Source organism: Aulonocara stuartgranti, assembly GCF_965226115.1.
Source record: "Aulonocara stuartgranti genome assembly, chromosome: 3".
Taxonomy (NCBI): Eukaryota; Metazoa; Chordata; class Actinopteri; order Cichliformes; family Cichlidae; genus Aulonocara; species Aulonocara stuartgranti.
In genome coordinates, this window is record NC_138941.1 from 3145121 (window position 1) to 3173062 (window position 27942).

The window sequence follows — 27942 nt, forward strand, 5'->3', positions numbered from 1 at the left end:
AGGAAGTGTAAGTGTGTTTTTAATGGGATTCATGAAAACAAAGCAGCACACATTCAACCATCTTCATCATGTCAGGAGTCATCATCAAAGTGTCAATCAATGAACAGATGATGGATCAATAACTGCAGCTGGATTGTGTTTGTTCTCTCCATCAGATTCCTGTCAACTCACAATCGACACAAACACAGTGAACACAAAGCTCCAACTGTCTGACAACAACAGGAAGGTGACATGTGTGGAGGAGGTTCAGTCATATCCTGATCATCCAGACAGATTTGATGTTTATCCTCAGCTGCTGTGTAGAAATGGTCTGACTGGTCGCTGTTACTGGGAGGTCGAGTGGAGAGGAGACGTTTTTATATCAGTGAGTTACAGAAGCATCAGAAGGAAAGGAGGCAGAGTCTGTGTGTTTGGAAACAATGATCAGTCCTGGAGTCTGATCTGCTCTGATGATGGTCCTCAGTCTGTCTGGCACAATAAGATACAAACATCCATCTCCTCCTCCTCCTCCTCCTCCTCCTCCTCCTCTGTCTCTAACAGAGCAGCAGTGTATGTAGACTGTCCTGCTGGCACTCTGTCCTTCTACAGAGTCTCCTCTGACACTCTGATCCACCTCCACACCTTCAACACCACATTCACTCAAACTCTTTATCCTGGGTTTACAGTCTGGTCTGGTTCCTCAGTGTCCCTGTGCTGAGTGGAGTGTAAAGAGTGTCTCCTGTTACAGAAACACTCTGACTGTTGAACAGATAGTTCAGTCTGTACATGTCTGTCTCTTTCACTCACAAACACGTTTTCAGATTCATGGATTCAATCAGTTGATGTTTGAAACTCTTCTAAATGATTCCTTGTAAACTTCTTCAGTCACAAACAAACAGGAAGTGATGTCACATGTGTTCCTGTCCACACAGCAGAATGAGTCTATTGCTGACAGTGATGTACAAACAGAGTGAGCATTTCTGAGGCCCAAAATAAACTGAGTAGTTCACTGAATGAACAATGGACTGTGAGCTCAGTTCCTTCATCATTAGTATGGATTATATATGTATATGTATTATATTAGTATCATATATATCAGGTGCTGCTGCTTTCAGTCATTGTGCAAATGTGCTGTTTGTAAGCTTGTAAAGCTGCAGTCAGCTGAGACTGAAGAAGTCACCTGATCAGTGAGCAAACGTTTCTGAAAACGTCCAGATGAACAGAATCAACCTTTTGGGATCAGCCAGCAATGCAGCATCATTGTTGTTCAGCTTCAGAGGTTTGCAGGAATGAACTGATGACCAGAAACAGCTGCAAAGTCCAAGAAAATACCAGCTGGAGTTCAGCTGCATTTGAAGAAGTCAAAGAAAAGTAAGGATGGCAAAGGGCGACGTTTTCTTCCAAAGAGCTGCAAACATGGTCGACGCCTCATTAGAAGAATCATCTGGACATTTGTGAGGAACTCTAACCAAGAAAGCAACGTCACACAGATCCAACAGACAGTTTCCATGACTGCAAGTGTTGAGTGGAAAAATGCTACATTGCATTATTGCATCCTCTCACCACAGGAGGCGCTGTTGGCACCACTGATTGCTGATCAGCTGTTCTCTGATGATCTGATTGATACTGTGAATAACGGGACTCACTGAACTCTGTGACACAGTGAAGATTACAGAGTTTAACTTCAACATCTGACTGATGTCACACAGACAGAAGGATGAACCAGTGAGGCACAGAACACAGTTACTGGAGATACTGGATCAGCTCCATGTGAACCTCTGATGGAGAAGCTGCTGAGCCAGAGAAACATCAGGACATGACAGCAGCTGCACTTATCTAACAACATGTAGCAGAGCTGATCTATGTTAGAGGATCTATCACAGCAGCTGAAGCCAAAGTCCAACACTGGATACCAGCTGAGCCTGTGCTGAGTGTAGTGTTACAGGAAAAGGGCAGAAACACTGGTAGCTCCCAGTGATGCTGACTGGGGCACAGAGCTGAATGATGCAGCATCAGGACACTGTTTCAGTCTGACTGACAGAGAAACCTGTAGCTGTATCTACATGTGAGGCAGAGGCCACACAAGCAGCTTTCTATGTTTCACAGTGACTGAGATCTTCAGTGGGGGTGGACATGCTCCTGTACAGACCTCTGAGGAGAACCAAGGTGCAGTCAAAGAGTCCAGTCTGTCCTCACAGATGTGAACATGTGCTTTCATCAGGTCTGCTGTCAGCTAGCAGGCTCACATCAGAATCACTGTTCCTGAAAAACACAGTCTGTGTGACATCATCAGTCAGCTGATGGTCCCAGATCTGAATGGTTTCTGTCTCTACTGAGGAAGTCAGAGAATATCACTGAGGTGTGGATCAGGTCTGAGTGAGCTGTGGAGGGACAGCTTTAAACAGTCCACAGGTCTCACGTCCTGCTCAGTCTGCTAGCAGATACCTCGTATTGTTCCAGATGTGCTGACATCAGCAGCAGCACAGCTGTGTGATACCATGAATCTCAGTTATTGATCCAACACACAGTAAATACAAAGATCAGGATTTCTGAGAGTAATCATTATGAGTCTGAACACATGATCACTGAATGTTAGTCTCCACAATAATAAGCTAACACAAGCAAACACAGCTTTCAGCTCTTATTTTGAAACTGGCTTATTTAGAGAGCTGTGATGTGAGCGTGCCTGGCTCTGAGGCACTTGGGTCAGCCTCTGTTGTTTAGAAGTGTTACAGACTGTGAATGACACAGACCTGTCAGTTTCCATGTTTGTCTGTAACACAGCTCAGGGCTCCATGCTGAACGCATCCATCCAGTGTTATTGATCCAGGACTGATACCAGCATTGGGATCAATACTACAACACACAATCACATGTGTCCACGTGATGCAGTTTGAAGAGCAATCAGATGTCTCTGTATGAGGAGGCGGGGTCACAGGAGGTTCACAGAAACTCTGCAGCAGCATCATCAGCTCACATGGAAACTTTGATGATTCACTTCTGTGGTGTTTTTACAGAAACACGTCACAAAATTAGCTCCACCTGTTTTGTGAGCTTTGAGTTTCTTGTCTTCATCCTGGATTCTTGTGTTGCTGTTTTTACACACAGCAGATATTTCCTGGTTGCTTCCTTGATGACCACATGAAGCTTTCTGAAGCTTGGATTGAAAACGCTTCATTACTCAAAGCTTTCCAACACAGGCCTCTGTGCTGCCATCTGGTGGACAAACATGTGAAGTGCAGCGTGAAGCTACAAATGAAACTGCTTCAGCTACGTTTATATATAACATACTATAACCTATATAATGTGGAGATCAGGGAAATTATTTTGTTGCTACTGTTAATAATCATCATCATTACCATTGCATTAATAATATAATGTACAGCATTGATATTGCATTCAGATGTTTAAACATTTTGGTACCCAGTTAGCCTTTACTACAGGTGCAGTTATAACCACTTTAAACTGTTGAGTTGAATCTATGATCTTAAATGCTTTTGAATGCTTGTTATAATCTTAAGTGTGTATGGGCTGATTCTGTTGATTCTGAGTCCACTCTGTGCAAAGTCTTGACAGGAAACTGCAGGTTTGCAGAGCGTGCTTTTGCAAAAGTGAAACTAAAAGCAGAGTGTAAGTGCAGCTGATTCTGAGGAGCTGTTTGGATGATGCTATTTGAATAACCAGGTTGTTCATTATTATCTTTTATACTTTTATATTCTTTTATTAAGCTTCTAGTAGAGGTTCTTGATTAAAACATTTATTCAATATACTACATATATAGTTTTAGTAAACTGCTAAGACGTGTGAGAGTGGCCTCTGTTTGACTGCGAGCGTTAGTAGGTGAGAGGTGACACAGAGTGCCAAGTCAGGTCGTGACACACACACACACATAGTAGATACATTCAGTTATAGGTGAGAGGTTAATCATGTTTGCTTGCAACTGCGGGCGTGCAGAAGTGGTATCTTACTGCAGAGCATGGTCTGTGGTTTTGGAGAAGCGGCAGTCAAAAGGTTGACAGGAAACATCTGCCATGAAGATAATGTTCTTTTCAAACTGTGTTAAAAGTCATTGTGGTTTTGATTTGACGTATGTATGTATGTATCTGTGTGACGTTGAAGGGGCGTCATTAAATTCAAACCCCGATGGTATAAAATATCTGTTTATGCTTTGATTAGTCGGAGATCAGCGCTGTCTGCGTACGGCGCTGGTCCCCCCACGCCTGTGTTCATTAAAATCAATTGTTTGACCAAGCTCTTCTGGACCTGGTTGTTTGTACTCTCCTTCCTCAATATTTGAACCTTAACAATAACTATATGTATAGTGTATTATGTAGGTGTTAGAGCTGGGGGTAGAACTGCTGATGGCCTGGTTGTTATTTATGTTCCCCATGGTTCACCAGCTCTCACACAACATCAGCACTAATGATCCACGTCCTTATAAACCTCTGAATCAGGTCCTGAAGCAGTGACGTCCTGAGTGAAGACCTGACTGATCACATGACTCTGGTCACCTGGACTCAGTGTTTCTGAAGCAGTGTGCTGGGTTTTTAAAAATACGTGGCTGCTGCCTGATGTTGGGCCCACAGAGGAAGACGACTCACTCGCTCTTCTTCACTTCCTCCTTAAACATGTGGAAGGAGAGCAAAGTGCTGCCAGACTCTTATTTCTGACAGGAACAGAAGAAACCAGAGCAAACTGTTGCAGTTCTTCATCTTCATCACAATCTGTTTATTTCTGATGGTGTCTTCAGTCTGAGGTTTGAAGTTTCCATGTCTGTGTGATGTGTGGTGTGAAGGCTGCTGGTTAAACTGGGACGCACTGAGTGCTCATAGAGAGATGCTCCATGAGTCCCAGTACAGACTACAAACATGGTGGAAACTTAGCTTTGATATCCACACACTCTGCACGTCTGTGAGTAACTGTGATGAAGATGTGCAGAGATCTGTGTCCAAACAGGAGGAAGACTGTAAAGACTCTGTGCTTCTAACAGCCTCTGTTAACATATGTGAGGCTGTTTGTTGTTGTTGCCATGGAGCTTTGCACTGTTTGGGTCAGCAGGTCATGTGATCAGGTTTGTTCTGCTGGACGATGGTTCAGTGTCAGGTTTGTTTGCATTCATCAATAAATATCTAAATAAATCAACGACTCCATGTTTGTTCTTTCATCATGTGACCTCTGCTCATCTATCTCTGTGTGTATCAGGATACATTTGGTTCATAATACACAGAAAAATCAGAGTTATTACCTGTAATAAATGTGAAAGATTCCTGCAGTGATAACCAGGCAGGACTGAAACACATCCAAGCTGTCACCACGGTAACAACACCGCCCATCCACAGGTGAGGGGAGGAGCAAAAAGAGGGACTTTGACCATTTTATACTAAAAACACTCAACTAATGTTTCTAATATGAAACAAATAAGCCCACATTAATGTGAGCGTTTATTAAATAATAATAATGATGATTTCCTCCTGATCTCATTTCCACAGCAGAGAAAACTGTGGTGTATATTTGGGTGGAGGGTGTGGTCTGTGGCTCAGGTGTAGAGTGAGGGTGGGGTGCACCACAGCAGCATGCTGGGACTGCTGAGGGTGGAGGAGGGAGTGATGATGACATCAGAGCTGCAGCACAGAGACCAGTGAACACACAGTCTGTTCATCTTTGCATAGATACAATATACAGCACAATATTGAATGACAGACACGCTGTGGGAGCTTCCACAGATACACTGACGTCAGCATCCAGAGTCCTCCTGCTGCTCCCCCCTCAGAGCCCCGTGATCAGCACCAACACATTCAGTTAGATGACAGAGTCCAGCTGCAGCTAGAATCAGCTCCCCTCTGTGAACAACAGCACAGCGTCAGTGTTTCACACTCAGTGAAAGGAGGAAACAGCAGAAGAACACCATGTGTGCTACGTTTCCCAGGACACACTACAAACTGCACAAATACAGAGCAGCACGTGGAAGGACCTGGAGCTGCATTTACAGAGCTGCAGACAGCGTGATGTCCTGTATGGACAGGTGGAAGGAACCAAGTCCTCAGCTGGAACACTCGTGTTTGTCCACAGACAGGAAACACAGCAGGAAACTTCCTCACAGAAGTGCAGCTCATGGATAACACACTTCCTGTCAGTCAGAATGAGGCTGCAGCCAAACACAGAAAGGTGTTTTTGTCCAGATGAGCCCAGAGAAGAAACACGAGTGTTCACAGACATCAGAAGCTCAGAGAGGTGAAACATGAGGTTGGAGTCCTCGTCAGCATCCAGAAGAGCTGCTGTGAAACCCTGAGTACTCATGACAGACTCTGATGGCACAAACACATCATGATTCAAACAGAAAGACAAACATGGAGCTCCTGATCCTCCTGCATGAGAACAAGCTGACATGAGCGCTGTGTCTGAGAGTGTCTCCCTGTCACAGTGACAATAACACAGCTGCTGCTCACAGTCATTAAACTGACCTGAGGTCAGCTGTGCTCCTTACATATGAACCATGTGACCTCACATCAGTGCTGTGGATGACTGTAGTCATAGAAGAGTAGAGCTGTAGCAGGTGGTGTGAGGAGGAGGTGGTGTATTGTAGTTAACGCAGTACTGAAACACTCCAGCAGAGGGCGCTGTTAAGTCCTTATTGTAACACAGTTACTGTGTGCAGTTAGACTTCATACATAATCTGCACTTATTTCCATCAGACATGCTGTCAGTAAATGATTGGTTTCTATACATTTCTAAACACAAAACCTCTTCACACTTCTAACACGCACATTTACACAACTAAATGGCAGTATTGATGAAAAGAAACACATTCAACAAATCCATTTAAACCTTAAAACAAACAAAAGGAAGCATCTCTATGGACAAACAAACCCCTCCACTTGGTTTGACCTGCTGATGTCATGTGTGACATCAGCAGGACTTTAAAATGAGGAAATGCCGGGCGGGCGTTTCCCCACACCTGACCCTCATGAAGACTGAAAAGACAAACAAAGTAAGAACAAATGACTTAATCTGTAACATAATAAAATGTAAAGAAACATGTAACTGAGTATTCAGCTTCATTTGCAGAATGTTTGATTTGCCAGCAACTGAATGCTTCCACACACAAACCCGGCATAGTGAGTGAAGCAATGTTACTTAACAAATAGCAAATCATAGCAAATACATAGAAACAGAATAATGTGTTTAATATGCAAAAGAAGAAGAAGAAGTAAACACATATGGGACAAATGGAGACCATTGCAGCTCATCCACCAGTGGGGTAAAAAGAGCAACCAAGAAAGTGGCAGCCTGCACGGCCACAGATGTGCTGGAGGAGCTAGAAGCTCTACCCATGGAGAAACTCCTGGAGAACCTTGCTAAGCCTAACAGGGGACAGGTACTTCTGCCCAACCTGGCAGCCACAAAGTGAACTCATTTAGGTAAAGATAACCACATGCACCTAACCAGCCTGCACCAGCCTGACATTTCTTCCTCCTAAGTAAAAACCAATGGATGGATTGAACTTAGAGTCTCAGCTCAGTTTTCTATTTTGACCACCTACACCCCAAGATACTCTTTTAAAAAGTGTTGTTTTGAAGTTCATAAAGGGCCTGTTCATTTTCATTCAGATGTTTTATTACATAAATGTTACTGTTTTCTTTTGATTTATGCTCCCACTACACTGCACCTCTACAAACAACAATGCCACGGACTGTCAGCTGCTTTTACATGCTGTGAACATGAGTAGGTTTGATCAGAGTTTCAATTATCAAAGAAAAGACAAACTGAGCAAAAAGAAGGAAAAAAAGACCAACTTCTTCCCAACTGACAAGAAAAATACTCGTCATGTTTTCATAATAAAGGATCAGGCTCCCCATTTATGACAGCTTGGACCAATAATGTATGTTACACTGATGCTACTGTAGAGACAGGGTCAACATCTCTATTTAAATATAATTAATATACAAAACACAATCAAAGTTATACATGAATTATTCATTATTTTTACTATTGATAAAATTCATGTATACTAATCAAAGTTATACATGAGTAACGACATTATTAATAATGATTAATAATAATAATTCTAATGCCAACATGATGACTGTTCATAGCTCCTGCTTTGAAATACTGAACTTAAACATTGACCTGATGAAAGATCACAATTCACAGTGGCCCACTGTCAGAATCATTCTGAATATAAACTCATCGAGTTAATCTGAACCTTTCTCAAATGTGCTGTGAATAAATGCTGCTGCAAGCCACTGTGGGAAAGCTGTGTTATTATCATGGAAACATCTGTGACACATTCACAGAGGACGAGGACACAAAGGGACGACACGCAGAGGCTGTGTTAAAGTCAAAAATCCAAATCTTTAGTCCTAAACAGGCAGTGGTTACAAACACAAAGACGAGCAGTCCATTAAACAGTCTACAGGGTCAAACATACAGAGAATTCAAACAGCTATTAAAAACAAATAACTGGACACTGAAAAACTTCAGTGATGTGTGAGGCACCAAAGGGAAGCAGCTGAGTATATTCAATGAATTCTCTTCAAATACAAAGACAGAAACTCCTACAGGCAGCATGTAAACTGAGCAGGATACACAAAGATCAGAGATTACAAAAGAAATCAGAAAAGGATTTCAAACTTACTGAGAGCAAGGCCTCTGTTACAAATCTGTCTAATAGAAAAACATGCTGTACAGATACAATACGCTCAGTGTTCATGGTCATTTAAAAACTGGCTCTACCTGAACCACTTCAATATTTTATGAAGTCACTGAGTCGACCATTTCTACAGTTTGTTTCCTTCATTGCAGTTAGAGTGCGGCTGGTAAGGATGAAAACACACACAGAGCGTAAATTGTCTTTGTTAGTAACAAACGTCAGCAAAGAAAAGACAAAACACACAAACACTCTCATGATATTCATGAATCATTAGAAAGCATCCAAACATTCTGCTCGTGGACTTTTACAGTCTTATTTGCACTCGCTCATCTTCATAATCATCCTGATCAATACATGACAGGGGAGGCTTTGAGGTAGGCGGGGCTCTCTGCTGATGTCAGCATGAAAGGCAGGACCAGCGTCTGCCACATGTTGGTGAAACATCACAGTACACTGGCGTGGTTTCCTTTCCAGATGTTGGACGTTTGACACTTCAACGTTGAGGCCAACAAGAAGACACAGTTTTGGGTCGGGTTGCTGCAGGGTTTCTAACTGAGCAAAAGCAGAAGCACACAGACCAACAGGGATCAGATGCTGAGTGTTAGAGGAACATCTGTGCTGATCACTGAATGCTGCTGTGGTCTCTTGTTGAAGTTGGCTGGTGGGACAGTCTAATAGTGATATCCTGCCCATCGGAGGAACACTTTTAAAAACACATGCAATACTTTGTTTGTATTACAGTCACAGTTTATCTTATTTTTGTCCTTTAAAAGTGTTGCTGTACTATAAAGTCCTATAATTTGAGGCTAAAATGGCTCAGAGAGTCTCTCTCTCAGAGGATCTCCTTTGAAAGTGGAGACGGCTTTATCCGCTGATCCACGTCACTTTACCTGGATGTTTTCTTTGAAGCTGGATGAAGACTCCTCTCCCTCACTCCTGCTGCAGCTGTGTGGTCCAGTTGGCCTCTGAGGTCACAGTCAACATCTGTAGCAGAAGAGGGGAAATAAAAGTCCAGGTCACCAAAACTGGGAGCTTTTCCAAAATAGAGCGTAACTGGACTTTTTCAGCCTTACAGGCAGATAGTCGTCTGAAGCTGCAGCTTTTTCTTTTTAGCTTTTTCCAATCTCTGCTCTCGGCTTTCTTTGAGAACATGTCTGCTTTCTTGGCATGGGTCTGTCTGCTGTTGGTGAAGAGACTAAATCCACATACTCGCTACTAAGATCTCCTCAAGTAGTCTCAACCAGATTACAGTTTAAGAGTAAATGTCTCCTGAGAGTTTCACCTTGGGGAGATGCTGTCTTGCTAACATGCAATCATGAGCATTAATCTATGAGGTGAAAAAGTCATTTTAAAAGCTCCAGCCACAAGTTTTATTTCATCTGTGTTTTGGTCAGAGTCCCATCAGACCTCCAGAATGGTGTCAGAGTGTTTTCTATCCACGTGATGAGCACAGGCCTCAGGTCCAGACCTCCACGGGCACCATAGCCTCTTTGGAGCTAATAGGTGCAAGAAGGTTTTGTTGGGATAGGAACTGAAGAGGAAACTGACGAGGAAGGCAAGGATCTTCTTCAGCTCCTCCGAGCCGGGACCTCTTTGTGTAGGCCAGCATTGGCCAGGTAGCCCTCCAGCATCGCTGGATGGCCGACAGTGGAAAACCTAGAGGAGGAGGAGAGAAACAGCAGCTTGGAGCATGTCTTTATACTGTTTAGTTTTTAGAGCCACAGACTTTCTTTTAATGTCATTGTTCAGGATCTATGACTGATTATGTATTTATTGTATTCCTCCATGACTGTGTGACAGCAAGTGGAAAAAACCAGCTTCACCTTTGTTGATATGCTTGTAATTTTAATATTGATTAAATGGCCCATGAAATAATAGAAAGCTCATATATGAAAATGTATTTTAAGAAGTAAAATGTTAATCTGAGTACAAAGGAGTACACTCACCTTCTGGTAGATGGAGGTGTAGCGAGCGCTGGTGAACATCCAGGCCTCCTCGTAGAACTGATCACTGATTGGATGCAAAACATCGATGGAGGATCTGTGTAAGCGCTGAGGATCGTCCTGATGGACAGAACAGAAGGAGAGTGAGACAAGTGAAGATATACTAAACAACACTGTGACATGAACTGAGCCACACACAGTTTGATTCACAGGTGATTGACACATTATTTGACCACGAGCAATCTTTTCTGGTTTGACGCCGTCTTTGTAGCCAGAAACCAGCTCTCTCCTCGGCTTCCTCCACTACACGCTTCCCCCACGCCAGTCTCCTCCGTCACTATAAAAGGGAGAGTCATGAGCTCCATCACCCTCACCTGTGCCGTCCAACGTCCCGCCACCAGCCTCCACTGCAGCAGGCCAGAGACCACACCCCTGCCACAATAAGTAAAAGTATATCCTTGCTGTACCCTTAATGCTAAATGTGCTAAATTAACCGCTGCCTTTGCCCCTTTGGGATTATTCTTATGTCACTGGGATGTTGACCTTTGACCTTCACATTAGAGAGATGGGCAGACATAATTAGTGTATGAATTTTAAAGTAACAGGTAATAAAGAGAGTGTAGCAAATGTAGTCAGGTTTATTACTCTGTATCACACATGAGTGCCCGAGGGAGGCGGGGCTGACTGGGGAGACACAGGAAACAGAGAGACAGGGCTGACTCGACATGAAACGATGAAACGTGGGACACGGGAACAGAAACTAAACACAGGCTGAAATGAACACTGAGGGAGGGAGAACTAAGATTACTGAGAGCCTGATAAATAAGAAGAACAAAAACCAAGAAAAACAAGAGTCAAAGAAAAGCAAAAACACAAAGCATTGGGCCAGGACCCACTGCTGTGACATTTATATGTGATAAAAACATTAAAAACTGCTCAGATGTTGAAATCTTTCTACGTATACTTTAGGTTCAGCTCTCCAGCCTGGCATTTGGTTAAGCATGATTCAAACATTTGATTTTGTTTAACTGGTTTTAATTATAGTTACTTTTTGTGAACGTTTGTTGCAGCATTTAAAAATACATCATTTATTTTCAAACTTTTATTTGATTTAGAGCATCATATTTGACCAACGTAAATGTTTTAATTTCATATAAAATAACTGAAACAGTGAACTAAATATCTGAAATCTTTCCTTCCTTAAAAGTTATAATCCTACTTAAGTTATAGTGCAAACGCTTAAGCAACAAATATACTTGATGCTAATTAATTAATATTTCCCTTTGATGTTGCAACTATGCGGTCACTTCTGTCTTTAAACAAAATAATATTTTCCAGTTACAGAAATCATAAAGTCCAAACTACACTGAAAAAAATATGTTGTTGGATTTACTTAATTCAATGGTGGACATTTGTTGCACACAGATGTTTTGCTTTGGCAGCAACTTAAACAATTGAGTTAAATTAACACAATTTATTCATGTTCAATAAGCCTGTGCAATTTGTGTTGATAAAATGTGACTTAAACATGTTTTGATGAAGTAATTTGAGCTCTTGGAATATTTTAATCCTTCACAATTTTCTCACTTTATCCCAACACCATTCAATAACTTTTACCCAATACTACTTGGTCACTTAAATACTACATGTTATCTTCAAATTACATTTTGCTATTATATTCTAGTATCAAATACACAATTTTCAAATGGAGGCCTTATAACAGATTATATTGTTCTCTTCCAAGATGGTTGCTGGCATCCACCAGTAACCTTTCAAAACAGAATGTCTAATTTCACTGCATTGACAGTAGGTAAAGAATTAAACTGACATTACTCCTCCACTGAATCTACATAAATCAACAGTTAAATAATGTCAGTTCTTCCGTGTTCTCTGGAATCAATCACAGCAAAGAAATTAGACTCTTTCTTTTGAAAAATGTTGGGAAAGAACAAATCAAGATCAAAAATCAAGATTCAGTTAAACAACAATTATAACTAAACAATTTGAGGTAATGTTAGTTTCCATTAACATTAAATTAGGTTACTGAATTGGCAAACACCTTCCTATCAACATTACCCATTTTACCCCAATAACTAAAGAAATTAGCACTTGCAGGTCAAAACCTTTATTCAAGAGATGCAAAAATAACATTGATACAGTGACTGTCAAAAATTACAGCACTGATCATACTGTGACATGTTGGTTCAAAACAGCACACTTAGAAATATTCAACGTTCTTTACTTCAACTGAATGAAACTGAAAACACCATTTCACACGACCCATATGGGATATTTAGACTGTATAACTGTTCACTCTACATCTCTTCACTAGTAAAAGAAAGAAAAAATACAAAGAGAAATTTAAAAATGCTGCCAAAATGCTGCACAGAGCAAAAGGAAAAACAAACAACAACAAAAAAATGGCCCTGTCCTCATGGCAGTTGCAGTGTATATAAAAATGAACCCTGCGATCTGTTCCTCCAGCTTCAAAAATGCAGCAGAACAAGTGTGAGATTTAAATGTCTTCTCACCTAGAGCTGATCACCTTGCATGCATAACAGTGAGCTTTCCTTGCAGGAGCAGTTTTGTCTTAGTTGTGAGCTTTTCTTGTACCGGACTCTGCGCCCCAATTTTAGTGTCAGACCACACCTTCAGAGTATTCCATCAGAACCAACCACGACGCAAGAGGAACACTGATGACGTGCAACCCCATGACCCAATCTGGGGCAGTGATGTACCAGCGGAGTTCAAGTTGTGGACCACCGGACAGAAGGTCCTGCACTCACTGTTCCCATGGGTCGGAACTGGAAAAAACACGTTAAGAATTGAGACTCTTGACTACCGATTTGGACTTTTCCTGAACAGCTCAACAAAGATAAATAAGGCTCAGAATGAGGAAATCGACGCGATCAGAATAGTGGTCATGCAACACAGGGTCGCCCTGGACATGATTCTCGCTGAGAGAGGGGGCCTCTGTGTCTTATTCAACACCACTTGTTGCACCTATATCCCGGACAACGTGCACTCCTTGACCATGACCACCGCCCTAGACAAGTTGCGACAACTGAGTAATGCGCAGCAACAAGACTATGTCACGAACAATGAGGACTGGCTGACCTGGCTGCTGAGTGGCAGCTGGAAGACCCTCGTGATAAAAGGACTCGTACTGATAGGAGTTCTGCTTCTATTATTGTGCTTGTTTTCTACATGTATCCTACCATGCATAAGATCCATGATTGACAAAATGGTACAGGCCACAGTAATTACCTATGTTGGACTGCCACTAGAAGATGAACCGGATGAAGAAGATTTAGTATAGAAACACACACACACATACTGAATGATGCTACAATTGAAAATGTTATAAGCAAGTGATTGTTGGCTGATAATAAAGTATGATTAAGTGAAAAATATTAACATCAGGAGGGGATGTTAAAGAAGAAACGCTTTTATGAGTTTTATGTTGCATTAAAGTATATGTTCATATTTTACTCTTAATAGGAAAAGAACAAAATGTACTACTCGCTCTGTTTATAGAAAGAGGAAGTTCACCCTATGACATTTATACGAACTTAGACACACACACACACATATATATTCAAAATTAGAGGAAACTGCTATGCTTGTTTCACCCTGCTATAAATAATAAACGACTACTGCAGCTCAGTGTGAGTCCTCTCTGAGCCCTCACCCGTGCAGCACGTTAACCGTCTCCAAGTGTCTCAGTGTTGTTTATTCACCTGTTTGATAACTGTAAATCTCTGACAAGAGTTTATTTATATCATCTTCACGTGAACACATTCAAGAACATCACAGATGAAGAAACATTAAAAACTTCCACACTACATGAAGCAAGAAAAATAGTTTATTCCTTTATGTAGAAAAAACAGAAACATCAAACATCTCCAAGACACTCTTTGAAAGAACTAAAAACCTTTGTTCTCATGGTCCAATCATGAGTGAACTCCCCGATGAAGCCTTGTGTGCTAAAACATGTCAGAGTTTCAAAGGTTAAACATGAGTTTCCAAAACGTTTTGCTGGAGAACAATGAACTATTTGACTGAGTTTCAATCATTTACAGACGAGCAAAACCAGGACAGAGAAAAAAGGACAAAACTGACTCAGTAAAAAACAGAAAAGAAGATCCCATGTAGATCTGTATTATGTAGAAGTTCAGCCCAGCAACCAGTTCAGTTCAACACAAGTTTAAATGATTCTATCTGAACTCTGTGGAGCCTGATCTCAAGCTTTTTGAGTCTGACACAGAAACCAGAGGATCTTTCTGTGTCTTCAGATTCACTGTGATCCAGTGATGGGAGTGATTTCAGCCCTGAGTGATCGCGCTGATGTTTGCACAGAGCAGACAATGAGGTGAATGTTTGGGCACATTGGTAACAGTGAAACAGTTTATTAGTAACGTGGGATCGTTTGTGTGCAGAGTATGAACTGAGATTCCTGAAGCTCTTGTCACACTGGTCACAGCTGTAGTTTCCTTCTATGTGTGTTCGTTCATGAATGTTACGATGACCTGAATGCGAGAAGCTTCTCTCACAGTGTCTGCACTTGTGTGGTTTCTCTCCTGTGTGGACTCGTTTGTGTGATTTAAGGTCCCTTGCAGTGGTGAAGGATGACCCACACTGATCACAGAGGTGCTTTTTAACCCCACTGTGAATCAGGTCATGTTGTTTTAAATCACTTGGTGTGGTGAAGCTTCTCCCACATTCTTTGCAGTATTTCAGTTTGTCTCCAGTGTGTCTACGTTGATGTGTTTTAAGGGCAGCTTGCCAACTGAAAGTTTTTCCACAGAGGTCACAATGAAAGTCTTTCCCACCACCACAGTGATGACAGGGTTGAGAACTGGATCCATCTGTGTCGCTCTGCTTCTAAACAAAGACACAAAGACAGTGTAAGTCAGTCCTTCAACATTTGTATCCTGAACGTCGCCTGAAATAAAGAGCATCTCTGCAGACGTCCAACTACATTTGACTGTTTCAGTTAACACACTCAGTTTACTGGGCTGCAATAACTACAATACTACCACCATAATACTACAGTAATACTAAAATCATAACTGAAAGGAAAATCTGAATAATCACTCAGAGCTGCTTTTCCATGCAGTAGAATTGCTAACATGCTAACACAGTTTAATGAGCAGAATTGTTCCAAACAGTCAGGCTAAAATGACAAGATAACAATATAAATACATACCTCACAGTAGCTGCACTTGTAGAGTCTCTTTCTGGTGTGGATCTGTTGGTGTCGTCTCAGGTGACGTGGAGATTTAAAAGTCTTCTCACACAGGTCACATTGATAAGGTCTCTCCTCAGTGTGGGTAAACATGTGTCGTTGTAAGTCTGTGTGAGTTATAAACTCTTTGCCACACTGTTCACAGCAGTACACATCATGTCTGTTGTGAATGCGTAGGTGTGTATTTTGGCTCTCTCTCTGGCTGAAAGTTTTTCCACAGATGTCACAGCTGTATGCCTTAATTCCAGAGTGGGTAACTAGATGCCTCTGTAAGTTGCTACTTTGAGTAAAAGCTCTGCCACACTGATCACAGCTGTACGCTTTAACTCCACTGTGGATGAGTTGGTGTGTTTTTAGGTGACCCTTCAAGGAAAAAGACTTTCCACACAAGTCACAGCTGAACGGTCTCTCTCCAGTGTGGATGACCTGATGCCGTTTTAGTTTAGCCCTCACAGTAAAACCCTTCCCACACTCGTCACAGGTGTGTTTTTTCTCTCCCTTTCTTCTGTGAGGTTTGTCGGCCTCCTGAGAGCGCTGACTTCTGGCTCCATGTTGGTCCTGCAGTGACAGAGATACAAACAGAGGCAGTGAGTGAAATGCAGTCGTGGAACAAACTCAACCTTCAAACTCCATTAACACTAGTTTTAAACCTGAAGGTGGAGCGTGGCACCAAACACCTTAAAGGTCTCTTATCCCCACCTGCTGGTAGTTCTAACACATTACATCCAACCTGCTGTTAAAGATAATTCATGACTGTTCAAACACTAAAATCATGCACACACACACACACACACACACACACACACACACACACACACACACACACACATTATTTTATAATTTAGATTATTTTGTTGTTTCCTATTACATATTTCTATAATTTGTATAGATTTATACAGAATTATTCAGTGATAATAAATCCTATGTTTGTTTATTCTAAAGGAACCCCGTTAGCTTCCACAACAGATGTTGCTCGTCTTCCGTCAAATACTCACATAAAATATTACACAATAAAGTGGATTCAAGATATCCACATAATTTCACTCTTACATCCACAGTGAGGTTTCACAATTGTTCAAATATAAGCAATCAATAATAATAATAATAATATCAATAACATTGAGGCACATTACACAAATTTCAAAAACAAATCATGTCTTACAATATTTACAACAACTAAAAGCTCTGTAAATCGGCTTTTAAGTGTTCATTGAAGTTTTGAATAATTCTCTAATTTTTTAAGGCAACTTATTCCACTTAAAAGTTGCTCTAAATGTAACAGTTTTACAAAACGTTACTTTTAACTCGAGCATTTACTAAATTGCAGCTTGTTGAAAACTGTGTAATATGATGATGTATTTCATCTGGATACTGCAGCTGAGCAGAATAAATGTGGTGTGTTTAACAGAATTGCTTTCTTTAGAACTACAAGTAAGCCATAGAATATTTTAGCCTGTACAGGAAGCCAAGAAAGGTTATTATGCATGTTATCAATATTAGTATAGTATGAACATCTTCACACTAATCTGGACGCCTTATTCTGGACTAACTGAAGTCTGTTAAGATCTGTCTTATTAGCTGCTGACCAAATGATTGAACAATACTCCAGATGAGACATTACTAGTGCATTAATGACATCTTTCATAATGAAGAAGTGATACACAAAGAGCATTTCATAGCCATAGCTATGCCTTGTCGGCAGAGTTATGTGACATTAGTGATGTTTGTACTTTCAGCGTTAACTTGGTTTTAAAGCCTTTAAAATATACGCCGTTCAATAGTCGACCTTCATCTGACAGAGAATGTGATGATTTTGTGGATAATTAAAGTCAGTCATATATCCACAAACACAACAAGCTGAAAGTCAGTGATGCTGCTCGGTTTGCAGTCCTGAACATCACGGCACAAGCAGGATCCACTGCACTGTTAATGTTAGCTGTGTTATATTGCTGCCTCTGTTCGGTGGTGTCGAGCCAAACGCACTTTAACGTGTGTTTGAACGAGCTGACGGTTCACTCGTTAAGCTGAAAGAAAGATGCTTTAATCACAGCAGTCACACATGTGTCCACTGCACCATCTGGAACTCTTCTTGTTTACACTCGTAATAACACAAACACTAAATCCTGCTTCTCTGGTGCTGTTGTGTAGCAGTGTGTACACCTGAGACTGTCACCTGTCTGTCTGTCCTGCACTCTCTCTCTGTTTCTTTCTCTCTGATTGTGGAATAAAAGTATGAACATGTGTTTATAAGTTACACTTGTGTTTGAATCCTGCAGCTTATCACACATTTGATTTCCATGTGTGACGACTGCAAGTGTCCAGAGTGAGGACAGACTGAGGGAGCCACTGCTGCACATCATCTGTGAGGCTTTGCAGCCCTGATGATCCACCAGGACAAACTCAGCAGTGTGTGAGGAAGAGGAGGAGGAAGAGCCAGCAGCAGCTGACAGATGGAGGGAATAGACAGACTGTTCCCTGTTTGTGAAGGACTGCTAGGAAAGTTTAACATAACTGTCTGTGCTGAATCAGTCTTATTAGGTAATGTTCAAATAATGTGATCATCCCAGTGTTTTCAGTGTGGGAGAAAGTACTCAGGGCCTTCAAGTTACACACTATGAAAGGCAGCAACAAGTTTAATGTTCAGAAACCTAAAGTCTGTATCAGCAGCAGGATGGAGCTAAAAATAAATGTTGGTTTCAGTTCTATGAAGCTTTGAGTATTTTGGATCAGTAGCTGCTGTCAAGGCTCGGCTGTGTGGCAGGCAGGAGGAGGACCCAAACGCAAAACTCACAGACACGGAGATGAACTCAAAATCACAGCTTTAATGCTGGAGTGGCAGAACATAGGAAATACAAAACTAAACTGGGAAAAGTAAACTAACATACGCAGAGACACAGGGAGATCCACACAACATGAGGGACGACGTCACGCTGAACAGAGGGAGACGCAGACAGAAATACACAGAGGGTTAACGAGGGGAGTGGGAACACACGGGGAACACAGGTGACACTGATAACCATAACGAGACAGGGCGGGGTGAACTGAACACTGACGGGAGAGGTGAAACAAGGAGCACAGAGGTTCAGACAGGAGGAGAGAGAGCACGAGTAGAACACCAACGTAACAGGCAGGGGAAACACGGAATAAACACGAAAGGGGACGAGGGCTCATAAATACATAGAGGGCACACAGGGGGAAGAGAGAGCACGGGGAGAACTTAGACATGATGGGCAGGGGAAGCATGGAATAAAACATAAGGAGAGACGAGGGCTCACAGATACACAGAGGGGCACACAGGGAGACATGAAGGGCAAGGGATCAAAACTAGAAGCCATGGAATAAATCACACAAGTACAATAATACGAAAATCACAAAGAACTAAAAACGCTGGGTCAGGAGACCCAGGACCGTGACAGCTGCTGTGTTTGTTGCATCATATTGCTGTAACTGTTTATATGCTTTATATATTCTGAGCTAAGTTGATCTATAGTGTTACATCATATTCTATAAGGATGTTATGTGTTTGTAGACTTTCTGCCCAGTTTGACCCATTTAGCAGAAGTCAGCCTGTTTAAGGCTCTGATATCTATTCTGTGTGACTTACAGCAGTTATGACATGGTCTGATTTTCTCACCCAATAAAGGAATATTTCATATATCAGTCTACTCTTCATTCTATCAGACACAGTTATCACAGCTCCTACATTTGCTTTTTACACATATATGTAAGCATTGAGCCACATTTAGTACCAACATATTAAAAGAACAATATTTGTCTCTTATATATGACACATCTATATACACACTGTCACAGATACTTGTCTGTGAGTGAAGTGATTAATATAATAACTATAATATTGGCCATATTATATTTACATTACCACAGTGAGATGACTTTAGTCTCATGAACAACATCAGCTAATTGTTATTTACAGCTAATCTTAAACGACTGTTCAGCACAGAAATGAAGCCCAACAATCATGTTTCACAGTCCTGTGGTCTCAGCCTCAGATACTCATCAAATCACACAGAGCTCATGTAGAAACAAATGAACTAAATATGTTCTCCTTCATTTCTGTCAAACAAAGCTGTATGAAACGTTTCCAGCTGTTAGTATCATGGTTGCTAGGCAACCTGGGCAGCGCGACGGAGGCTAGACGTCCCATTTCACGAGCCTACGAGCCTCGCACTTCGGCCTTAGCGGTCTTTGAGTACGCGGCCCTTGAGGACTTTAAAGCTGCAGAACCTGAATCGGGATACAGCCATGATGATCTCCAGCCTCGTGCTCGCCAACATTCTCACCTGAGTTAAGAAGACGATCACTGAAATGGTCTCAGCAGGTCCTTTGATGACAGCAATGAAATGCAGTGGTAAGGCTTTTTGGGGATTAAGTTCGTTTTCATGGCAAAGAAGGACGATGCAGTTCATCTGATCACTCCTCATAACATTCTGGAGTGCAGGCAAAATGCTATTATAAAAACTTAAGCAGCAACTTCTCCAGGTTCCAATATTTATGCAATTCTCAAACCTTTTGGCCACGACTGTATAACCTCTTCTGAAGTTTAGTGGATATTATACATGGTTATGCTCAGGATGTGTCGGCCAGTTTCCACTGGAAACGCCTTTTGGTTAAACTGTCAGCGAGGAATTTGCATTTGCACTGTTACATTTTTATATAACTTTAATGCACATAAACAACAGCTGCTTGTTTCAGTGAAAATACATTGATGGGTTTTTAATAAAGTTGTGCAGCTGTAAAGTATTTTGTCTGCTGTCAATTCTATCGTCAGCTACATCGTTATGGCAAATGTTCAAATGTATATGGTGATAAATATCTTTGGTCATATGGTCCTGCTCTGTCTGTCACCTTCTGTGTTGAGCTCATTGTTTCCTCTGTAGTGGCTGAGCTGAGTCCAAGTAGCTGAAAATGTTCCTCTGCTGCTCCGTCAGACTCTCCTCCTCCTGCTGATCAGCTGGGACACAAAACAGATCTTTGTTAGGCTCCACACTGCACTGAAGAGTCAAAGTGTCTCATATGTTCATCTGACAAGTAAAAGAACACATTTTTGTTTCCCGAGGTGGGCAACTTGTTGGAAACAAACACAAAAGGTTTCAGCACTGATACCTGCCATTGCTGCCATTGAAAGATGCAACGCCAGCAATGTGGATTGTCAAGACTCAAACCAATCATCAAGCAAAGACAACAGGGATCATTTGTTTCTCTTTATTTAGCATTCACAGCATTTGTAGTTGCCTTCTGTGCAGGGGAAGTCCACGCACACTGTGTGGTACCGCCATCCGCAGAAGGTGCATTCAACCTCTGTAAGAGAAACGAGATTGTCTGAGACTGAAATGATATTAACTAAAGAAGTGGTGATTTGTAAACCTTCACATTTTGATCCGGGACGTACTCTGCATGAAAACAAGCGCTCACTCTTCCTACTCAACAAATGACAAGGGCGGAGCCTTATACCACGTGATACAGAAGCTGTGCCGTGTGATGCTAAAATTAGCAGGGAAACAACAACGGAGAGCACGTCAGGGATGACGAGAAAGTGACAGGAGAAAATCCGTCCCGGTCAACCACCCAAACATCAATAACGGGAACCTTATACAGCGCTTCCCTATACACGTCGAACTCCCGCAGGCACAAAGACATCACGGAGGCTATCACTTATCACCTGACCAAAGATATGGCTCCATCAACACTGTGCAAAACGAGGGATTTAGGAAAACGATCAACACCCTAGACAAACGCTACACAGTGCCGTCCCGCAACTATTTTTCTATTGTTGCACTACCTGCTCTGTACACGCAGCGTCGAGCAACGGTGGAGACGGAATTTCAAGCAGGACAACATTTTGCTGCAACAACAAAACGTGAGACATTTGTTGTTTTATGTTTATTTATTGTTATGAGAGAATCATGATCTCAATTCTAAGCCAAAAAATCGTGATTCTCATTTTATGCAAAATCGTGCAGCCCTAACATTAACACAAAACTATTGTTTCACCAGAGAAACACACATGAAGAGAGAGAGAGAGACAATAACAGCTACCAAACAGTCGTCATAATTCGTCACACAATGAGAAAAGGACAAATCAACAAGTAACAATGACTAATTAATATTAAAATCTGTAACATAATGTATTGTTTGGAGTTTAGTCTGATTGGTTCAGGATGACCTGCCATTATCCAATCACACGTCTGCTTACCTGCATCTTTTCTCTTTTTTCTAACCTGAGCACCTGATGGCTTTGAACTTTTGTTGTCCATCTTCCATTGGTTTGAATTTTGCGCTCCAGTACAAACACAAATCCCCCAACCCGAGGATCAGCACAATTAACCTAACAGACCTACACCTTAGTTCACAGATTCACTTTGTCTAAGGTTGATTTCTGGGATTTCACACAACCCAGGATTCAGATCGTGAATCCATGATGGGCTTGGATTTACATCATTATAAATGAAATGTGCTCTACTTGGAAGCAGCCGGCCCCGCCCCTTTTGACGGGTTGTGTGAGACTTTAAATCATCAAACTGTAAATTATAAATTTAAATTGTTATTGATCCTTTACCCCGAGTCCTAAAGTGTAGATTTATTTTCTTACTCTTCTTATATTTATTGTTTGTTTACTTGCACCGCTGTAACTGCAGCCTCGTCGTCTCGTCTCTCTATATGCTGGACTGTCTGTAGCGGAGATGACAATAAAGTTTACTTTGACTTCAGCAGCGCGCAGGCGCACCGAGGGCTCTCGCGCTCACTTTGTAGAATTTAGAAAAAACATGGGTGCAGATTATAAGTCTGTATCATAATATCTGTTTGTTGTTTTTATTTTGTTTTGCGAGTTGGTTATTAGATGCCGCTCCAGCCAGCCAGAGACTCCCCGCCGCCCCGCCCTCTCCTCCCTGTGCCGCCAGCAGCAGGCGCACCTCGCAAACGGAGGGCGCCCTTACTCCCAGCAAATGGCTGATAGAAAACCGATCGGTGCCTACGAATTTCCCAATATGCGCTGGCATGACGTCGGGGAAGCATGGGTACGACCGATTCTTTTATTTTTTTCTTGCCCGTGATGCCCCCCCCACCACGATGCATTCTATTGGTTTGCACACTTACACACACCCAGCTGTGGTTTCCTGTTTTGCTGGACTCTGGAGAGCCCCGCCTTTAACGCTCTTCTCTCACAGAGAGCAACAGAAAACTTGGAAAAACTCCAGATTGACTGAACTCAGTTCAAAGTTACCTTGACACCTTTAGATGTGAGACGTAGTGATGGTCCGCTTGAAGCTGACGCTCCGGTGCGTGTGTCAGAAAGATCAACGCGCTGCTTCAGAAGCACCGTGTCGAGGCTTGATTCGTTTGGCCAGAGTCACGTGATCAGTGACGTCTGAAGCTTCGTTTAGAACGTACCTTTTTTAAATCGAACTTTATTGAAACACAATGAGTATACAACATACAAACAGATGAAGTTTACAAAAGAACAGAACATGAACATACAGAACCAGGAGTAAAAAAATTATGATATGAGTAGGCGAATAAAATCAACATATTGTAACGTGCAGTGGAGATGAAGCCAGCCGCGGAGGTGTGCAGGTGGATAGCGAATGAGCAACAGCTTCTGACTTTCCAAAAAGTACTCATTTATTTACAATATCAAAAATAAAAGTGCTACCTCTACCACACATTACTAAAGAGCACACTAGTCCGCGTACACACGGGAGCATCCATTACAGGAGGAGTGCGAAGAAGAACAAAAAGGGGGTGACACCAGTCATGAGACAGGAGGCGCCGCCATGTGGTGATACACTGCATTACAATAGCAACTGTTACAATATAAATATTGTTCTGAGAGGCTTTTTGTTGGTTGAGTCTGAAATTGATTGTATGTACAATTCATATCCTTATAAAACGGCAGAAATATGGTGTTTTATTAATAAACTTACATTTATGGATATAAAATAGCTAAAAGTATTAACATGCCTCAGAGAAATCACTAATAACACTAAGGGCTGGACGGATTTGATTTGCATTCTTCAAGAAGAGTGTGGTGTCATCAGCTAGCTGGCTGATGATGAGCTCCTTATCAGCTGTTCTGATTCCTTGTATAACAGGTCAAATCTCGGGGTGGAGTCTTAATCATTTTAATTGAGCTATTGCCATTCGTGTACAAGGTTTTGATAGCTTTACAGAAAAATGCCAAATTGTTCCAAAGAGTGGAAAATAAATTGATGTTCAATTGTATCAAAAGCCTTTTAAAAATCCAGGAAGAGAATGAAGCTATAGTCAGATACCAAATCAGAGTAATCAAGTAGATCTAAAACCAGTCTCATGTTCTTAGAAAGGTGTCTGTTTCTCATAAAGCCTGATTGTGTCTCATCCATAATTGTGTCCAAGAACTCTTTCATTCTGTTAGCAAGTACTAAAGCCATAATCTCATAGTCATCATTGAGCAGACAGATGGGTCTCCAATTATCAATAAGAAGTAAGTCTTTGTTTGGCTTTGGAATAAGTGTTATGAGACCCTGAGTAAGAGTAGGAGGGAGGATGTTATTCTCTACACTTCCTATGAAAAGCTGCAGTAAGAACGGAGCCAGGAGATTAGAAAATGATTCATAAAACTCTGCAGTTAAACCATCTGTGCCGGGAGATTTGTTGGCCTTAAGTGCAGAAATAGGATTACAAACGTCCTCCACAGTCAGAGGGCTGTCACAGTGACTTCTATCTTCCACAACAATAGTTTTTAGGTTTTTAATATTATTGAGAAACAGCGTTGAGACATATATATATATATTCTACTTTTCTAAATGATTGACTATTTCAATGGAGAACCTAAATGACACGGACCCGTGTTTGTTATTACATATCTCTATTTTGAATGTGACAAGTCTATCATTGCCTGTTATTCATAGGTATTCACAGAGTTTTTGGCCTTTTTTTCCTCTATAACAGTTAATTGACTCTTTACAGTGGCCTGCTATGGTTAATAATAACATGTTCAGTCATGAGTGAAATCAAAGCTTTTCTTCACTTTAGCATTTAACATTCCCAACAATATAATGTGATACCTTAATTAAAACACAGCTAATAAAACACAATTTTCTTAATGCAAACATCAGTGACTCAACATTAGCAACCAAAGGGTTCAGTCTGCAGCTCACACTCATGTGAAGCTACAGCCTCCCCCTTTAGTCTCTGTCATCCTTCTGCTCCTGCACAAACAAAGCAAGACAAAACCTCCACCCTTCTTCTACAGGCTGGGTGAATTGTTGTGGACATTCACTAATCCTAAAGTCGGCACCGTTTTTGTCTCAGTATCAAGTCAGTTAAACTTTTAGTCGTCAGTCCATCACAGTCCAGTCACATGCATACATCCACACACATTCATACCAGATATTGCTGATAATGGAGTCTCACGCGCAGCCTATTCGAGCCTCCATCACCAGCAAGATGACGTCATCATTTTAAAGGAAAACAGCTCCTTGTTTTTGGACTGGATTGACTCGCTGCAATCCTTTTAGGCTCAGGACTTCTCATGTGATCAATGTCACATATAAGTGAATTTCTCCCAAGCCCATTATAATCATGGAGAAAAACACTTTGCCACTGTTTCCAGTAAGAATATTTTATAGCGCTTTAAAGTTCAACCTCTCAGGTCTGGATTAAAGAGCTGATTTGTTAAATCGGGAACTCACAAAATACCAAAATATCACCAGTGGTGGATCACACCTCTCAGATGTTCTTATCTCAGTGCACTGTAACAAAAGCACAAACAAACGCAACCAATAAAATACTAATAAAGTAACAAATACTGGGGCCCATTGCAAACATGTCCAAGCATAAAACCATCTTTCTCTCTCTTAGAGAAAGAAAACAATCCAAACCTCACTGATAGAATCAACCTAGTGTCAAGCAAAACCCAAAAATCAACCAAAACTTCACCAGAAAGTTTTCCTCCCTCCCGGGACAATATTGTGCAGGAATACAGGCACCGTAACTCCTTTTGCACTGACAAAAACATGTTGGATTTACTTGATTCAATAGTGGACACTGGTTGCACACAAAGGTTTTGCTTTGGCAGAAACTTAAACAACTGAGTTAAATCAACACAACCTTTTCATATTCAGTAAACCTGCATGTTGTGTTCATAAAACACGATTGAAACATGTTCAGATGGAGTAAGTTGAGCTCCTGGAACATTTTAATCCTTCAATTGAAATTGAATGGGTCTACAACAACTACCATCCTCCTATCTCTATCCTGGTTGCAGCAGGGCTGGGAAATAACCCTGAAGTGATAGGTTACCAGGCAGGGTACACCCTGGACAGCTCACCAGTCTATCAGATAGAAACACACAGCCGTTTACATTCATGGATAATTTAGCCCAGGACCTTCTTACTGTGGAGCAACAGCACTAACCAGCATGCCAACAATGGAGGAAATACAGGAAAGCTATGATTTCCTGTATTTGAGGCAGAATTATTTTGTTCTTGCCCTTGACAGGTTAATCCACAATAAATAGCAACAGCATGCATGTGGTGTGTGTGTCGTTGTCTGCCTCTTATAACTCCAGTGATTTTCCTGTAGTTTGAAATCTTATGCGGTGTTGACACAATAATTTGTTGTAAACCAGGAAATTCCCAACTGTGGTAGAAAGCACAGCTTAGCCTGAGCAAATGTTCAAAGAAAAGTCGTCACTTCCTGATTTCTGCTTCACTGATAAATATTGTCACACTGGGGTTTTTGCAAATGATATCAGTGAGCACTGTGTGGCAGCTGGAGTCAGACAACTGAAGCTCCCACAATCAAGACCACAAACAGCTTTCAAAGGAGATTTGAAGCTTTTCTGTCAGCAAGCTTCATGATTTATGGGACTGGAACTGGAACAGAAACTACCTGATCACCAATGGTGAGCTGGCATGGAATTATTTTTATGACATTTTATCAAAGTTATAAATAAGCATGCCCATTAACACATAGTGAGTGAGCATGTTGTCTTCCCACGCAGTGAACAGCGGATGCTAATGTTTTTGTCACTTTTTACAGAGTCAAACTCAAAGTAAGGTCAGTGCTTCCACGCTTTAAACGCTGCACGCTCACACTCTCTCCACACTCGATAGATTATCCATTGTTCATCTGCACACAGCTGCGGTTTTAGTAACGCAGTAACGCAGCGTGCTTACGGGAAAGTAACAGTAATCTAATTACCTTTTTTGCAATAGTAATCCCTCACTTTACTCGTTTCTTGACAAAAGTAATCGGATTACTGCCCATCTCTGGTTGGAGCTGTGCACTTGTGGGTTCCACCTTGTGTACACGTTTATCTTTGCTGTGTGTACTTGTACCTCTGAGTGGAAGCTGAACTCTTGAGTTCGAGTATCGAAGCATCAGCTGTGACGTTAAAGTCCAAACAGCTCGTTCATTTGACGTGCAAATGAACGAAGGTAACGCCGTTTTCATGTGGATGTGTCACTGAGACACTTTCCACATCCACAGCTCACAAAATGGGAAAACTATAGAAGTATAACAATGAAGAAGTTACTATGTTACGGGTCCCAAGGATGAAGACCTCGATGACAAATATGTTACCTGTAAAAGCAGGTGAAGAGCAGAGTAAGGAAGACACGATGCGTCTCTGCTTTCCTCCAGAACGTGTCTGAGTCTGATTTATTTCACACAAATAAATGCTATAAAACACTAAACATGAGCTTTCAATATACTGTTCAGCTGGTTCCTCATTCACATCAATGACATTTACTTATTTCACAACATCAGTGAAATATACTCTTTTTAACTGGTTCAGTTTCTCAAGTTCACACTTCTTTCCATAACAGCTACATCCTTTTATCATATCAATAAACACATCACATTGTCTTCTGCAGTGTCTTACTGGCTAAACAGTTCTATTCAATAACAGCATTGGTAAATACATTACATTTGTTCCCTCCAGTAATTTACTGGCAAAATCACTATTTAGTGCATCATGAAACACAGCTTGTTGAATCAACCCATGAATGCCTCTGTTAGCTACACAGAGTTGCTCAGAGTGCTTGTGTTACACTAGCTAATCTACTCAGTCACTTTAACAGAACTATTAACATTCACATCTCACAGAACTGATTTGA

General features: G+C 41.4%; 2 protein-coding genes across 10 annotated transcripts in view; one reads left to right on the plus strand and one right to left on the minus strand.

The window, feature by feature from the left end:
* LOC309702399 (uncharacterized protein) overlaps nucleotides 1-1272 on the plus strand; it is a 162972-nt gene extending 161700 nt beyond the window's left edge. The window contains exons 16-17 of the mRNA XM_082527116.1: nucleotides 1-7; nucleotides 156-1272. The exon at nucleotides 1-7 is cut by the window's left edge and continues 40 nt beyond it. Of these exons, the coding sequence (XP_082383242.1) occupies nucleotides 1-7; nucleotides 156-697 (549 nt within the window). The 3' untranslated portion in view covers nucleotides 698-1272. The remainder of the gene's footprint in view (nucleotides 8-155) is intronic.
* Nucleotides 1273-8762: 7490 nt separating this feature from the next.
* On the minus strand, nucleotides 8763-27903 carry LOC309702317 (phospholipase D1-like). Of its 9 annotated transcripts, none has more exons than XM_082526965.1 (8): nucleotides 27407-27903; nucleotides 20687-20792; nucleotides 15782-16378; nucleotides 15270-15456; nucleotides 10576-10692; nucleotides 10037-10285; nucleotides 9520-9613; nucleotides 8763-9181 (listed from the first exon to the last, which is right to left on the minus strand). In XM_082526965.1, the coding sequence occupies exons 2-5, from the start codon at nucleotides 20702-20704 to the stop codon at nucleotides 10637-10639; spliced, it is 858 nt and encodes a 285-aa protein (XP_082383091.1). In that variant the 5' UTR covers nucleotides 20705-20792; nucleotides 27407-27903; the 3' UTR covers nucleotides 8763-9181; nucleotides 9520-9613; nucleotides 10037-10285; nucleotides 10576-10636. The 9 variants fall into 9 exon arrangements, 8 of the variants coding, with proteins under 8 accessions (XP_082383091.1, XP_082383090.1, XP_082383095.1 ...); XM_082526964.1 differs by having other exon boundaries at nucleotides 8763-9177; nucleotides 9703-10285; XM_082526969.1 differs by having other exon boundaries at nucleotides 9703-10285; nucleotides 27407-27900.
* Between the last annotated feature and the right edge of the window lie 39 nt (nucleotides 27904-27942).

Bases quoted from the DNA above. Each gene is read 5' to 3' on its own strand.
- LOC309702317 (XM_082526962.1), bottom strand. The intron at 15,457-15,781 runs GTATGTATTTAT...GTCTTTGTTTAG, and splicing joins ACAAGTGCAGCTACTGTGAG to AAGCAGAGCGACACAGATGG.